General features: G+C 37.8%; 1 protein-coding gene across 3 annotated transcripts in view; it reads left to right on the top strand.

Annotated features, from left to right (window-relative positions):
* The window catches only part of tasp1 (taspase 1), a 119,301-nt gene that overhangs the window by 34,252 nt on the left and 67,343 nt on the right, over window positions 1–17,706 (top strand). For all 3 annotated transcript variants that reach the window (XM_012962750.2, XM_018093794.2, NM_001127096.1), the window contains 1 exon segment: window positions 3,286–3,392. In XM_012962750.2, the coding sequence (XP_012818204.1) occupies window positions 3,286–3,392 (107 nt within the window).

Here is a 17,706-nt window from a genome sequence, read left to right as displayed (position 1 = left end):
TTTTGTAAGTGTTGGGAGGTCTACATATACCAGCCAGAATGTGATTCATTAGTCTTCTGAGAGGACGAGGGGGGCTCAAACTCTACTTAGACCACAGGCAAGTCAGTTTCAGGAAAGACTGTGATTAAGCAGTATACAATCTGGACCAACTGATGAACTGATTTGTCAGCTGTATGGTCCATCTGTCAGTCTGAAACTGTTCCTGCAAACCCACTGAGTGGTTCAATTGATTAGTCAGATATTTCAATCAACCAATGCACGTGTACGTCCAGATTGCATTATCATCAGACAAATCATCACCCAGGCCTGTCAGAGGGATATCCTGCAGCTGTACGAAGTGCATCAAACCTTTAAATTGCTATGGGTTACTACTTTGACTACTTGTTTATGATCCAAAAAATATCAAGCCATAAGGCCACCAAACATTACCTTACTAAATATATATATATATATATATATATATATATATATTTTTTTTTTTTTTTTTTTTTCTTTATGCTTACTAGGGATGCACAGAATCCATCACGCTTGGATTTGGGTATATAAATACCACATCCTCCACAAGAGATTAGTCTAAATTCAAACACTAATTTGTAAAAGCTTTAAGAAAAATAAAGAAAATGCATAGGTTGTAAACAAAACATATTGTTCAGTGGTACAGAGGTTTAATGTTGCTTGGCACTAAGGGTGCAGAATTGGTTTGGCCAACGCTCTGGTCAGGATTCAGGATGTTGAAACTGACATGCTCTTTAAAAATGACTTTCCTGTCTGTCAGAAAAGTTCTTTAAAGTATTGATACATCTATGAAACAAGGTTAATGTTTTAGTTCCATGTTCGTTACTATAGGATGGAAGAACATATGACTCTAACACCGACCTAAATTGTTAATCCCCAATGCAAATTGGCCCATATAAATGATTCAGGCAGTTCTTTTCCAAGGTCTATTAAATCCAAGATTTATTATATCTTTTCATACTTTATTCTGTTCTCAAACAGAGAAGTCATTTCTATGAAGTTATCTTTAAACCCCAATTCAGTGTCACCAAGGGTTTTTAGGAGCAGCGGCTTTGTATTAATTGGATCCAATCCAGCAGACAAATTACTGGGAATTTACTAACGATATTGTATATAAATGGTTGCTCAGTGAGCAATTTATTAATTTGTGTGACATGTGTCCGTTGAGACTGGGAATAACTTACGTGATGCCATTTATATCTCTTTTTTTAATACTAAATGATGATAAATTGAACCAGTTTGACTTTTTTTTTTCTTTTTTATTTGCATCTAGTGACACTTAATGGCTGGAATTAATTTCCTTTCCTGCATTTTGGAATCAAATTTGGTAAATCGGTCACATTAATAGCTCAGACTGATGTAGATGTATAACACAAGGCTGAAGGTTATTGAATGTTCACTTCTTTAAAGTGCTCCCAATACCTCTGCTAATCTCATTACTGCACTGAGTAATTTTGTTTTAAAATAGATTGAATACCTTTAATAGCAATAAAGTGTATTCAGTCCCCCGGCAACATTTGTTTCCAAGCTAGTTGTGCAAACAGTCATGTTTTCACATTTCCTACAAGTATTGGCCTTTAGTTTTAAAAGCCATTTAATGATTGGGAGGAAAATTCTGATTCATCAACTGGGGCCATTTGAAAACCTCAAACAAGTAAGACAGAAAAATGACCTTAATTGATAAAACTTTTATTTTGCTTAATTAAAATTACACTACCGAAGAACGTAAAGGAAAAGTTAAAAATTCTTTATTTAAGTCAAGCTTGTATGCTGAGCCATTGTAGTTATGGATAATGGCACCCGTATGCAACATTGTTTACCTACTGGAGGCTATGTTCAAACGTCAATGATGGTCCAAGACAGCAATAAACAAGCGTAAACAGGACCGGATAGGGATTCAAAATAGACCTTGGAATTCTAAGCTCACAGAGGCCCAAACAGCCCCCCTCTAGCCCAATAAATAGTGACTGTCTATGGCACCTTACAGCAGCCTAGAATCCATAGATTGCCATTCTAGGCCTGAGAGTAAGACATGTAAGACATGTTTTCATTTCTGATACAGTGAGCAGCGTTTATATTGTCATTTGGCATATACATCTGCTTGTTCCTACTGTGTAGGTCACCCTACATAAGTCTGCAGCTACTACTGCTTGCCCAGATGTCCCCATGTATTCTTAGTTGTGTTGCAATGTGACTTGTAAAAGACTACATTGACAATATGTTTTTGAAATAATAGCTTGACTTTTGTTTGCAGTTTCTTTAGTTTTCATTCTTATGTTTACCATTTTTGAAGTCAGTCTTTATTTCTTTTTTTTTTGCCCATGAATGTCCTAATCTTTACAAATCTGCGTCTATCCTGTTTGAATTTTCTGTATTACATACCTTTTCTTTTCATTCACTTTCTTTCAAAGGTTTACGTTTTATCTTCTTTCTTTTTCCTCCACTGTTGCAAATTGCCTTTTGACTGTTTTCTGTTCTGTTGGATTTATCAGAATTCTATGACTATCGTCTGTCTTTTATTTTTCATTTTATTTATCCTTCTTTTCCTCCCGATTTTTTAGTCAGTTAGCCCTTTACATATCTGAGGCTAATTAATGTCTTTGGATTTAAGTGGATGGGAGGCATTGTGATTGGTGTGTCTGAAAGCAACACAGAAGGCAGGCCAGGTACCTTAATGTTTTTCATTTAGGAATCTTATCGCTTATAGACTTTATACAGATAAACAACACTGTGGGGGAGATTTACTAATCCACGAACGGACCGAAAGCGCCCGAATGCGTTTTTTTCGTAATGATCTGTATTTTTGCGACTTTTTCGTCGCCGTCGTGAAAAAATTGGATTGGTTTTTCCGCCGTTTACTATCGATCAATACAAAAAATCACGGCGGCAACGGAAAAGTAGCGCAAAATACGATAAAGTCGCAACAGCGACGAAAAAGTCCCGACAAATGTGAAAAATCGCGACGGCGACAAAAAAGTCGCAAAATTTTCGTTTCCAATACGATTTTTTCCCTTTCGGGATTCGGATTTGTGAATTAGTAAATCTGCCCGTGTGTCTTATACATTGGCCCACCTCTTTCTGTTTCTCTGAGCTTTAGTTATATACTAAATTGGTCTCACATGTGAACAGTATTTTACTGATGCAAGTGTTTATTCCGCTTCTTTAAAGTTCTGCCTGCCTAAATATATTACCAATGTCTTGGTAAAGTTTTCTTTTAAAAAACACATATATCCTTTAATACTTGTTTCCATTTTTTTCTGTTCCTGCAAGAATTAAGTTTAGCAGCATTCAAGCGCAACAAACGAAAACTGGAGCTGGCTGAAAAGGTGGAGACAGATTTTATTCAGTACAAAAAAAGAAGACAATCAAGTGAAAAGGTTGGTGGTGTTATTGCTGTAAAATAAATAGAAAATAATTACAGTGTCTCTGCAGTAGTCTTGAAAGAAAAGTGCTGCAGGTCTCTACCGGTTATTGCCTGCAAACATTAAGGCAAAAAACAAGTGCCAGCCTCCCTCAAATATAATTATTGGTGCACCAGTTCCCAGGGCATCCGGGTTACTGCAACACATCTACGCACTTAACACAAAGGATCCTGTGGCCACATAAACAGGGCAGGTGCCAGGCTACATACCAATGATTTGTACCTGCCCTGTATGTGTGGCCTCAGGTTACGTTGTCTTAAGTTATTTTCTCAAAACACACACTTGCAGATTTGTATGTCCCGTGAATGCCAATCAACCATGTATCCCCCTTAGGCCATTTGGTAACAACTGATGATGGCTTGTGGGCATTTTGACATCTGCAAGAAGTAGTGGTGACTAAAATGTCCCATCTATCATAGCACGTATGGAGAAATAATATCCCTGAATTACGGCAGTTCTCCATAAAAATATATCACCTTTATCACCCTACCTGTAAAATGTTTTATCATATAAATGAAGCCTTTTATTGAAAAATGATTAGATTTTTTGATAGGCCTTATATTAGAGTATAAACACATGTTGGCTATGTTGTCTTTGAAGACATATTGATGGTCTTTAACTCTTAAGCACATTCCACTGTCTCACAATTGCATTGTTTAGTACTATTCGGGGGAACAGATATTGAAATCTTTACACTGTATTAATAGTGTAATAAATGAGTATTTGTGCCTGAAACCATGTGTAGTATGAAGAAAGATAGAGTGGACTTGGACTCATAGTTATAGTCAATTTATGCTGTCATACTTTATAAATGAAGTTCTGGCTGTCATTAAAGAAACCCACTGACTTCACTGCAAGATTCTAAACCTTTAGTAAAAACTGCTCTGTTCTATTTAAATATGTAGAAAATTATTTAAAAGGAAAATGCAGCAGTATCCCTTTAAAATAGCCTCACATGGCTGATATAAAGCAGCTGCTGAGTAGCACCCACGAGTGTATGGTGCTTTGGCTGATAATGTGTAACAGGTAAACCAAGAGTAGCAATTTAGCAGAATCCACTTATAAACGCAAATAAGAAGAGAAGAAGGCCCTGTGTGCCAATTGTATTTTTGTATAGTTACATAGTTATTTTGGATTGAAAAATACAAAAGTCTATTGAGTTCAACCCCTCATATACATACACAGACCTATCTATACAGTCACATATATAAACTAGATTTACTGATACCTATACTAATTCAACTGTAGATCCCATTAGCCATCAGTATTTTGCTTGTTCAAGAAGTAACCAAGCTACTCTTAAAGGGCTTAATAGAATATGCAACCTCACTGCCCTCACAATTAAGAACCAGATGAAAGTTCGGTTCCTTAAGTCTAAATGGTTGGCCTCTGGTGAATAATCATTTCCCTCACAAGTGCCTTTTCTCTAAAGAAAACAACCCCAAGCTTGACTGTCTTTCCTCATAGTTTAATTATTTAACTACATTCCTTTTATTCCTTTTTTTATTATATTCCTTTTTAGCAGTTGCACATCTCTGTACTCTCTCCAGCTCATTAATATCCTTCTTAAAGAGATACTAACGCCAGAAACAAAACTTTTTTTTATTTACATCATTACATCATCATTACGTCATTGTCTTTGCATGCTATTTAAAATTTTGCCTGCTGATTTTACATTACTTATCTGATCCCCCATGTTCCTCTATGAGGGGGCTGCCATAATTGTGCAGCAGTAGGCTGTTAGCAGTCAGGCTGGCAAAACAGTCACGATTAGGAACTTTCAATAATACTTGTTTACAAAAGCAGCCCTATCAGGGAAAAATGATCAATATGACCTTTAGGTAAATTTTTTAAAACTATCTTAATATACCTTGAGTTAATGCCCTTTTCCATGCAAGACAGCACTTTATTTGCTTTAAGTGCCACTGACACTGCCTCAAGTTACACAGCTTGTTATCCACAGAAATCCCCAAATCCTTCTCAAAGACTGAGGGGAAAAAAAGCATTTTTTACAGTCATGTTTTTTCTTTAAGGCATGTGTTTGCTGTTGTTTTAAAACATCTTTAAATTTAATTTATATCCTGGCGCTGTATATTGTTCTAATAATACCGTGTCCTGAATGTGGTAATGTTGAAGCAAAACATGATGTAATTGGTGACTTCCTCGGAAACACTTTTTATTTTCTAGAAGAAAAAAAAAAACAGCATTAGTTATGTTGCTTCCCTGCACTTATTAAATCATATTTTTTGTACTTAAGCCATCAATGAAATTGCTGGATATATATTCCAGATCATTAAATGTAACATCACGAAGTAGATAATGAAAAATCTGCGTCCAACTGAGTCATGTTAGAGTAGTAACTTGTTGTCTAGGAACTGAATTCAGAATTTCCATTTTGCATGTTGGAGCAAAGCTAAGAAACATTGTTAGCAGATCCTCATCTATTTTACTTCCTATGTTTTGGCAACAGACCCCTATGATGTTTTACAGGCGTCTTTGGCAGAAACAGAGGTTGAAGTTAAGTGCATAGAAGGCTCATTTTGGTTTTTGCATAAAGCTGACATGCCGCAGGTTGTACGAATTACACTGACTTATCTTACAACAATAAAGTAATAATTATAACAACTGAACCATACCACTGACCTTATCTTACCTAGCACCCACATGTTCTTGTGTCACCATTTCCTAATGGGCAGACAACTTAGATAAAAGTGATAAAGTCATGACAATGATAAGGGCTGCGTGGGACTATAACTGTGCCCTGTGCTTTGCTACTTACATCTTATTTAAAAAAGCGGGAGGAGATTATCATTTTGGCACAGGTAGAGAATAAATGTATAGAAGCTAGTACATACAGTGGTGTGAAAAACTATTTGCCCCCTTCCTGATTTCTTATTCTTTTGCATGTTTGTCACACTTAAATGTTTCTGCTCATCAAAAACCGTTAACTATTAGTCAAAGATAACATAATTGAACACAAAATGCAGTTTTTAAATGAAGGTTTACGTTATTAAGGGAGAAAAAAAACTCCAAATCTACATGGCCCTGTGTGAAAAAGTGATTGCCCCCCTTGTTAAAAAATAACTTAACTGTGGTTTATCAATTTCAATTTTCAATTTCAATATCAATTTCTGTAGTCACCCCCAGGCCTGATTACTGCCACACCTGTTTCAATCAAGAAATCACTTAAATAGGAGCTACCTGACACAGAGAAGTAGACCAAAAGCACCTCAAAAGCTAGACATCATGCCAAGATCCAAAGAAATTCAGGAACAAATGAGAACAAAAGTAATTGAGATCTATCAGTCTGGTAAAGGTTATAAAGCCTTTTCTAAAGCTTTGGGACTCCAGCGAACCACAGTGAGAGCCATTATCCACAAATGGCAAAAACATGGAACAGTGGTGAACCTTCCCAGGAGTGGCCGGCCGACCAAAATTACCCCAAGAGCGCAGAGACAACTCATCCGAGAGGCCACAAAAGACCCCAGGACAACATCTAAAGAACTGCAGGCCTCACTTGCCTCAATTAAGGTCAGTGTTCACGACTCCACCATAAGAAAGAGACTGGGCAAAAACGGCCTGCATGGCAGATTTCCACTTTTAAGCAAAAAGAACATTATGGCTCGTCTCAATTTTGCTAAAAAACATCTCAATGATTGCCAAGACTTTTGGGAAAATATCTTGTGGACCGACGAGACTAAAGTTTAACTTTTTGGAAGGTGCGTGTCCTGTTACATCTGGCGTAAAAGTAACACAGCATTTCAGAAAAAGAACATCATACCAACAGTAAAATATGGTGGCGGTAGTGTGATGGTCTGGGGTTGTTTTGCTGCTTCAGGACCTGGAAGGCTTGCTGTGATAGATGGAACCATGAATTCTACTGTCTACCAAAAAATCCTGAAGGAGAATGTCCGGCCATCTGTTTGTCAACTCAAGCTGAAGCGATCTTGGGTGCTGCAGCAGGACAATGACCCAAAACAAACCAGCAAATCCACCTCTGAATGGCTGAAGAAAAACAAAATGAAGACTTTGGAGTGGCCTAGTCAAAGTCCTGACCTGAATCCTATTGAGATGTTGTGGCATGACCTTAAAAAGGCGGTTCATGCTAGAAAACCCTCAAATAAAGCTGAATTACAACAATTCTGCAAAGATGAGTGGGCCAAAATTCCTCCAGAGCGCTGTAAAAGACTCGTTGCAAGTTATCGCAAACGCTTGATTGCAGTTATTGCTGCTAAGGGTGGCCCAACCAGTTATTAGGTTCAGGGGGCAATTACTTTTTCACACAGGGCCATGTAGGTTTGGATTTTTTTTCTCCCTAAATAATAAAAACCCTCATTTAAAAACTGCATTTTGTGTTTACTTGTGTTATCTTTGACTAATAGTTAAATGTGTTTGATGATCAGAAACATTTTGTGTGAAAAACATGCAAAAGAATAAGAAATCAGGAAGGGGGCAAATAGTTTTATATAAACAGTGTGTGACATTTATAGTGCAAAGGATTCCTGCAGGAGAAAATTGTTATATTGCAATGATAGGAACTGACTTATGGTAGTTTCCTTTGAGCATTCATGTAAGTATAATAAGTATAATGGCATAATTCCATGAAAGTTGTTATTACAGCAACATGTTAGTCAAAAAAAGGTGTTAAAACCATCCTAGCACTAACCTAATGTTTTAAAACTAATAATTTCACACCACACTGCCACTCTTTTATTTACTTATGTCTGACTCCTGACACCTCTTCAGCCATGGATTAGAGACAGGTGAAGTTCCAGTAATACACTGGGGAATTAAATAGGATCCTATGAGTATTAGTCTTAACATACTGAGAGTCAAAACAATACTAACCCCAGAAATCCTGTTATTGAAATTACAACCATCAAGCTTGTGTTTACCTGATGTCAGTTATAGGAATCGGGATATTAACATTTTCTAAATTGCTTCAAACATCTTGCAATTAGGAGTATAAAAGAGTATTAGTACATATGGTACTATTATCGTTTTGACACAAACATGAGAAATGCAGCCTTTTGCAGGGCAAAGAAGTGAATATCAAGTATATTTAGACATACGGTTGGATAGGCGATAGGGGTGCACCAAATCCAAGATTTGGCAAAACCCTTAAGGTCAAACTGGACATTTAAAGGTGGAACATTTTTATTTCAATAATTTAATTTTGCCAGTAGTTTTAGTAAGAAGCCAAATTTAAAAAACAAATCATGAAAGTACTGCATCCATAGTAGTTAGATACATTTTTTTTATAGGATATTACGTAAAGAACAAAATTCAGGTTCATATAGGACAAAACATAGTTCAAGCCACACCAAAATGGTTGTCAGTAGTTCATCAGTAGTGACAGCATTGGTCATCAACTCAGTTTTGTTGTATTATTGGCAAGGGTTTTGCTATATGCCAAGATCTCTATCAGGACCACTAAATGTTTTCTCCTTGCCCCTCAACTGCTAGAAGTTGGGCTGTATTGTTCTTTAGCCCCTACCATCCCATACAGTAGTATAGTTTCCATTGTCACATTTCTCCAGCTATGGTTTTTATTCATTAACTGGCTAAGAAAAATATTTTTAAGACATACATAGACTAAAGGGATGAAGAACTGTATCTATTTTAAGGCAGCAGTTGGGTAATCTTGCATAGGCCTTCACTAATGATCATCATGGCTTTGAAAGGGGCTAGCTGGGCCTTGTAGTTTTTCTCCTATGAATCAAGCATTCTTGGTTAACATGTGTTAACTTGCATACTTTTAAGCATCCTTAGAGAACAAACCCATATGTGTAAGCACAGTTTGTCTAAATAAGTATTTTTATTACACCTCAGTCCAACACATTACCTTTGACCCAGCAATGTTTTCACTGAATCAAATTTTGAGCGCAATACATCTTTAAGGAAACTTGGACTAAAATTTAGAAGCCGTAAAGATTTTTTACTGCCACGGTTTATTTTCATTCCTCCGGTTTTATTTGTGAACATGTTGTGTAATTTTGTTTTACAGTGTCCCAGTTAAAACAATCCGAAGCACATGACGCAACCCAAATACACTGCTCTTTATTTGCTAGATGGATCTGGACACATACCGTAGGAGTTTAATAACACTTTTGCGGCCAGAGGTGTCTACAGCTCACTTTACTGGAATGCGTTGTGGGGTCTGTACTGCATCAACGGGTTTGCAGTGCTTACTCTGCAGAAAAAAATAGCAGCTTTCAAACTAGAGCCACACAGGAAAGCTGATGATATGCTGAAATTCAGAGAAAATGTTAATTGTAGATGGAGGCAGCATTCGTGTCTTTGTTGTACTTCAACTTCTTTTGACCCCCTTACTGGTTGCTGTGCGTGCAGCTAGTTCAGTCTGACATTATATACTATAAATTAAAACTGCAGAGCAAATGAAGGGGAAGGTTAAAGTTATCATCGATGGCAGTGATTTGTCCTTGTTAAGCATCAGCATTTAAGCCTTGTATTATTACCTATATTTAAATTATTATTCTTAATAGTTCGGCCATAATTACAGTAATATGTTATATTAAGGCGAGCCATGTAAGTAATCACTAAAACTTGTGGCCACAAGAGAGCATACAACTCATTGTAGAATAATTTGTTGCAAGCCTCCCTGGCAGTGAGCGTGGCTTCATGGAATTTGTGGAAATCTAAGCTTACTCCTTTATCTTAGAGCATTTTAAATATAGCAGAATTAAATGGCAACAAACAAATTGCTGTAGAAATTACAGAAGAGATTGGAGCTGGAGATTTTTTTCTTCATTATTAATAAAACTGAACTGTTTCACTGATTACTAATTGCATACATATGGGGCTTTGTCCCTTTTTACCCTGCCCAATGACAGCAGAGATGCTTCCCCTCAGATTCTGTCCATTTTGATGTCTTTACCATCCTCCCTGGTAGAATAACCAGCTGTACACTCACTTAGCAGATCTGTACCATAGAAATGTACAAAAGCCCAGAGCAATTAAATATATAACTATATACAGTAATTAAAAAGTGTCAAATATATAGTGAATAAAGTACCCCTATTGTAATATAAGAGGATGTTATATATAACTGAGGAGTCCCATGGCCATATAAAATTGAGTCTGAGTGCTTTTATAGGGGTCATGGATATCTGAGGTGACTTCTAATATCCTCATATATTACAATGGGCTACTTTATTATAAATATACAAGTTTTAGTAAGTCATGTGACAGTAATTACATCACAAAGCACAGATTATATCTGATGACATCACCAAGCACCATTTATAAGGATAAACTTTACAGCAGTGCTGTGCAATTTATTACATTATCATATAGCATGTTCGAAGGCTGGATTAAATTGAAATTATGATGTCATACCATACAGTTAAGTCTATAAAGCCCTAGAGCAGACTGGGGGCCATAAAATTAGTTTGGATGGCCCGCTGACCTCCAGTTGGACAGCCCTGCTTTACAGGATATTCATGGCTCTTGTGTATTATATTTATTACCCTATAACCCAACTTATTCACCCTTACCCAACTCCATTGAGACATACCTTTTATTCTCACCCTTACAAGTTGTGCACATTATTGCACTTAAACATAAGGACAATGATGCAATTTGACATTACATTACTTGTACATAAATGTTTGGAGAATTTGAATTTAAATTAAAAATGATAATTTGCCATTATTATTGTTATTATTTACAAATTATTCTTAACAGGGAGGAAAAAAAATCCTGTTTAGAAAGTTACGTTCTAGAAAAGAAATCATGTTAAAGTGGCTCATAAGTCATTGGTGTGATTTCTCTTTGGCAATGGATTTACCCGAAGGGTTATACTTGGGAAATTTTATGATAACATTCCCCAACCTATAGCAGGGGACAGTAGTTACAAGGGGTTTAATGTAAGGATTGGTTATCCCATTTAAATTGTTCTTGGAGAAAAGGGACGTTTGGAATCTCTAGCTTTCTACTATTTTTTTAGTTTTTATTTTCAAAAACAGCAACTCGAAAAAAAAGTACCAATGAATTGGGCTTTTCCCTTTACAGATATGCTGCTCCATATTGAAATCATGTTTGAGAAGACATCAGTATTTCGGGTATTTATTGGTTTATTTATAGGCACATCTCCTTGACACCACAGAGAAGTTAAAATAGGCCATACCTAATGAATCTTTTATAAACAGACTGCATTTCCTTTCCCGTCCTTATCCATGGGTGACCACACAGGAAAGGAGCCATTATTTCTTGTATTTATTTTTATACACGCTTCACAGCTTGAGGTTTGTTTATATCTCTAAGTCTTTATTCCCCCATGAGACAGGCCTAAGGTCAGTTTGGGACAAGATCCTTCTTAGCGAGGAGTGTGTCAGTGGCTTAGTCCTTTCTTTATGAAAAGCACATTTTTAAATCAATTTACTTGTAATCCATTTTTACCGATGACAGCTCTCTGTTGCTTGCTTTCATTGCGTCTTGACTTGAAACATTTCAAATTGAAAAGGTCATGGGTGATTTATTATTACAACCTTGGCTGATGTCCACGTCCTAAGGGTGTGTGTAACCACTAGGGGCAGTGCCTGCGTCGATTGCTGATGGGACTCCCAGTAAATTGATATGTGCTGTGCGAAACTTGTGTGGTCTTTGTTTGAACCAAAGTTTAGCTCTGTCTTCATTTGATATGGTCCCACAGCAGCGTAGCTGGTTTCATTAATATTTACTTAACATTCCTGACTAATGACAGTTGCACCATGTTTCCAGAAAGTGCTTATTTGGTCGCCGTTGGTTATGCACATGTACTAAATGCTCTGTAAATAGCCATCTTAGCCATCTCTCATTGTAACCTGTGCACTGGTTGTACTTCACTGTAGCGCTGGTTAACTTTTGCTGTGCTCTATCTCCTATCATCCTAATAGTTCCACAACATCTGGAGTGAATTATGATGCCTCTTTCATTAGAACATCTGTTCTGCCATCCTTAAGCGTTTCTTAGAAAATCTAATAGAAGAATGCCAATATTCCAGCCTTTTTTTATTTGCTAAAAACTCTTGCTGACTAAATGGACAAAGTGATTTCAGTACTTTGCCTTGCCGTCCCCTGTGGCAGAGCTCTAAAGTTAGCCTCTGTTTGTTTGATTTTGATCCTAAATCTTGATTTCACATGTTATCTTACCAACTCCGTACGGGGAAAATTAAAAATAACCTACTGCGTCATAACAATATAATTGTACCATTACTGATAAATATACTTTAAACATACAGTAACACCAAAATATTATAATGTAAGTAATTAAAATATAACATACTATTGCCCTTCACTGGTAAAAGTTATGTGTTTGCATCAAAGACCCTACTATAGGTTATATGAACAAAGCTGCTGTGTAGCTATGGGGGTAGCTATTCATATTAATAAATGGAGAAAAGGCACAGGTTACGTAACAGATAAGCTGTGCAGATTCCCATTGTATTCTACAGAGTTTTTCTGCTATCTAACCTGTGCCTTTTCTCGTTTTTTTCCAGCTTGAATGGCTGCCCCGTGGCTACACAGCAGTTTAGTTATATAAAGTATAAAAAATTTTATGAAGTAAACACACAACGTTTACCTGTTGCAGGGCAACAGAACACCTATGTTTTAATTAAAGCATTTTAATTTTTCTAAATCTAAGATGTGCATAGATTTAATCATGTCCATAGATTTTACCATGTAAATAGGAATAGGAATAGGTTTACTGGAAAGTAATGGGCGGGTAACATCTTGTTACTACAGCCAATCAAAAAAGTTTACCTTCTAGCATTAACCCTATTCAGATTCCTATGTTAAAACCTACCTACCTACACTTTCCATACTTACCCAATTCTTGCTGTCTGTTGGAGGGCACTGCAGTACACCTGACAGCCTTATTTCCATGCATCCATTCTAACCAGGTATCTTGGCAGTGCAATGTACCCCCCCCCCCTCTCTCTGCCATGGGATTAATTCCATTTTGCAATTTTAAAGTAATATTGTCATGGGAAAACATGTTTTTTTTTTTCAAAACCCATCAATTAATAGAGCTTATCCAGCAGAATCCTGCATTGAACTCTGTTTTTCAAAAACGCAGTTCATTTTGAAATTTCACATGGGCTAGCCCATATTCTTCATTTGCCAGGATGCCACAACCATGTGACTTGTGCTCTGATAAACTTCAGTCACACTTTACTGCTGCGCTGCAAGTTGGAGTGATATCCCTTCCCCCCCCTCCCAGCAGCCGATCAGCAGAACAATGGGAAGTAGCTGCCGCAAATAAAACCATATGAAGTAGGGGTTATTTAATAAAAAGGGAATAGTAACATAGATTGAAAACAATCACATGTCCATCAAATCCAACCTTTTTGTCTAAATTAAACCTGCTTAACTGTTCCTCTGGATCAACTTACTGGTAAATAAATCATCAGAGAGTTTGTTATATTGTACCCTTATATATTTATACATAGTTATCATATCTCCTCTTTTCTAGTGTAAACAACTGTAACTTCATAAATAAGACTATCCATACCCTTAAAGGAGAACTAAAGCTAAACAATTAGGATAGAAATGCTAAACATTCGTTTTTGTGGTTCTGTACAGCCAAAGGCAACCATAGCCCTTTGGCAGTAAAGATACGTGAATCTGGAGATACCCCCCAGTAGCTCACGGAATATGCTATTTACGGAATATGTTTGGTGTTGCTGTTAATATAATGTCTGACAATATACTGTAAAAAGATAATATAAAAGACAAACAAAATCCAAGATGGGGAGCTTTTGTGCACAACTTTGAAGGCGTAAATCATTGTAAATAAAAATTTGTTATAAAGATGCTGAACCTTTAGGCTGTTGCAGTAAGTTCAGTATTTAAATTGTGGCATTTCCAGCCATATTTGTTCAGTTTTCATTTAACCAAGTTGCCCTTCTTTGGACTCAATAATATTTCTAATTCAGTAATATCCCATTTGAGCTCTGGAGCCCAAAACAGCATTACAATGTGCAACCAAGTCTGTTATTTACGAGAACCTCTAGGTCCTTCTTCGTCAAGTAGAAGTCCCATTAGGGTAAGAACCAACGGGGGGGTTCAATTGCCCATAATAGATTTCTGCTATCGTGGGTTATAAACTGCTTCAAAAAGGCTTTTTCCTATTGTTACAGGTGGAAAGCCTTTTGGAGCAGTTTGCCGCCTTGATATCAGAGATCTGTTGTGGGCGACTAAACAGCTCTTTGCAAAACCTTATATTTTTCAACACTGAATCTCATCTGCCACTTAGCTTCCCTGATTGCCAGTTTGTCCAGGTCCCCCTGCAAGCATGCAACATCCTGGATGGAGTTTGGATTGCATGACTTGAAGATACCAATAAATTACTTAGGGCAAGGCATTCTAAGTACCGTATATACTCGAGTATAAGCCGAGTTTTTCAGCACCCAAATTGTGCTGAAAAATCAACCCTCGGCTTATACTCAAGTCCCTACAGCTTGCACCCTCTGCTACCTGATTCCCTGTGCGCTCTTCTGCTCACTGCAACTTCCGAACTCCTTGCTCCGCCCCCGGCGTAAAGTCACACGCTGAGCTCCGTTGCTTTCAGCTCTGTTATCTGTCTAATGGGGAGGGGGGAGGGAGGAGGCATGGCATGCACAGGGGAAAGCTCTGCCATTTATTTCTTTGTATTGCGAGTGGGGAGAGCCTGCCTGCTCTCTAAAGCAGGCAGGCAAGGGAAAGGTCAAGCCTGCCTGCTTGAGGGAGGGGGAGCTCCTTGAAGGAAGCAGCAGGCTGAATCATCCCAGTTTATGATGTGCTCCTTTTGAGGTTGCGCTAGAGTCGGGTTTTAGACAGTCGGGTTCAGGATCTTCAGTCGGATTTATGCAGAGAAACAGGACTTTCAGTAAAACCCGTTAACATGACCTATAGGTAGGTTTGGAAGTAGGAAAGAAAGACATTTTTTGGTGTCAGTATCACTTTAAATATCTTACTGTCCCTTATATATTGTTATTGGTGAGTACAGAGGATTTGTAATTTTTGTCAATTTCCATCAGCCCCCGGCAACCTCGTGCATTTTATGGGAATCGGGGAGGGGTGGTTCAATAGCAACGCAGGTATTAATGAGTGATTCCTTCTCCAGGTGATCATGCTGTTAAGCCTGTGGGAAGCAGGGGGCACCCTGCTAGAGGAGCCAGAAAAGGAGAGCCTGGCATCTCACATAATCATTCCCTGTATGTATTTGTTCAGCAAGATTGATAGATCCTAATTTTATTGGAATTTATTTTGATTATTGAAATTTAGAAGCTGCTTCATTTCCCATCCTAGGCTTATACTCGAGTCAGTAGGTTTTTCCAGTTTTCTTAGGTAAAATTAGGTACCTCGGCTTATATTCGAGTATATACGGTAATTTAAGAACAAATTAAATAAAAGTAGAGGTAGTTCAGAACCCTGTGGGTCCCCACTAAGAACCCAACTCCAGATAGAGAATGTACACAATTTTTTAGCCAGTGTCATGTCTGCGTGCAACATCATTGCAAAGAACAACAATCTTAAAAATCAGCTGTTTATGCACACTATATCTACAGTGGAGGAAATAATTATTTGACCCCTCACTGATTTTGTAAGTTTGTCCAATGACAAAGAAATGAAAAGTCTCAGAACAGTATCATTTCAATGGTAGGTTTATTTTAACAGTGGCAGATAGCACATCAAAAGGAAAATTGAAAAAATAACTTTAAATAAAAGATAGCAACTGATTTGCATTTCATTGAGTGAAATAAGTTTTTGAACCCCTACCAACCATTAAGAGTTCTGGCTCCCACAGAGTGGTTAGACACTTCTACTCAATTAGTCAACCTCATTAAGGACACCTGTCTTAACTAGTCACCTGTATAAAAGACACCTGTCCACAGAATCAATCAATCAAGCAGACTCCAAACTCTCCAACATGGGAAAGACCAAAGAGCTGTCCAAGGATGTCAGAGACAAAATTGTAGACCTGCACAAGGCTGGAATGGGCTACAAAACCATTAGCAAGAAGCTGGGAGAGAAGGTGACAACTGTTGGTGCGATTGTTCGAAAATGGAAGGAGCACAAAATGACCATCAATCGACCTCGCTCTGGGGCTCCACGCAAGATCTCACCTCGTGGGGTGTCAATGATTCTGAGAAAGGTGAAAAAGCATCCTAGAACTACACGGGAGGAGTTAGTTAATGACCTCAAATTAGCAGGGACCACAGTCACCAAGAAAACCATTGGAAACACATTACACCGCAATGGATTAAAATCCTGCAGGGCTCGCAAGGTCCCCCTGCTCAAGAAGGCACATGTGCAAGCCCGTCTGAAGTTTGCCAATGAACACCTGAATGATTCTGTGAGTGACTGGGAGAAGGTGCTGTGGTCTGATGAGACCAAAATAGAGCTCTTTGGCATTAACTCAACTCGCTGTGTTTGGAGGAAGAAAAATGCTGCCTATGACCCCCAAAACACCGTCCCCACCGTCAAGCATGGGGGTGGAAACATTTTGCTTTGGGGGTGTTTTTCTGCTAAGGGCACAGGACAACTTATTCGCATTAACGGGAAAATGGACGGAGCCATGTATCGTGAAATCCTGAACGACAACCTCCTTCCCTCTGCCAGGAAACTGAAAATGGGTCGTGGATGGGTGTTCCAGCACGACAATGACCCAAAACATACAGCAAAGGCAACAAAGGAGTGGCTCAAGAAGAAGCACATTAAAGGAACAGTAACACCAAAAAATGAAAGTGTATAAAAATAATTAATATATTATATACTATTGCTCTGCACTGGTAAAGGTTGTGTGTTTTCTTCATAAACACTACTGCAGTTTATATAAATACCCAGCTGTGTAGCCATGGGGGCAGCCATTTAAATTGAAAAAAGGAGAAAAGGCACAGGTTACTAAGCAGATAACAGATAAGTAGCAGATTCCCATTGTATTCTACACAGTTTATCTGGTATCTTCTTATGTAACCTGTGCCTTTTCTCCTTTTTTCAATTTAAATGGCTGCCCCCATGGCTACACAGCAGCTATTTCTATTAACTATAGTAGTCTTTCTGAAGCAAACATGCAACTTTTACCAGTGCAGGGCAACAGTACATTATATTTTAATTATTTTAAAACATTTTTATTTTTTAGTGTTACTGTTCCTTTAAGGTCATGGAGTGGCCTAGTCAGTCTCCGGACCTTAATCCAATAGAAAACCTATGGAGGGAGCTCAAGCTCAGAGTTGCACAGAGACAGCCTCGAAACCTTAGGGATTTAGAGATGATCTGCAAAG

This window comes from Xenopus tropicalis, chromosome 5 (assembly GCF_000004195.4).
Source record: "Xenopus tropicalis strain Nigerian chromosome 5, UCB_Xtro_10.0, whole genome shotgun sequence".
Classification (NCBI taxonomy): domain Eukaryota; kingdom Metazoa; phylum Chordata; class Amphibia; order Anura; family Pipidae; genus Xenopus; species Xenopus tropicalis.
The sequence above is the reverse complement of the archived record's forward strand: the minus strand, read 5'-3'. Positions and strand labels throughout refer to the sequence as shown.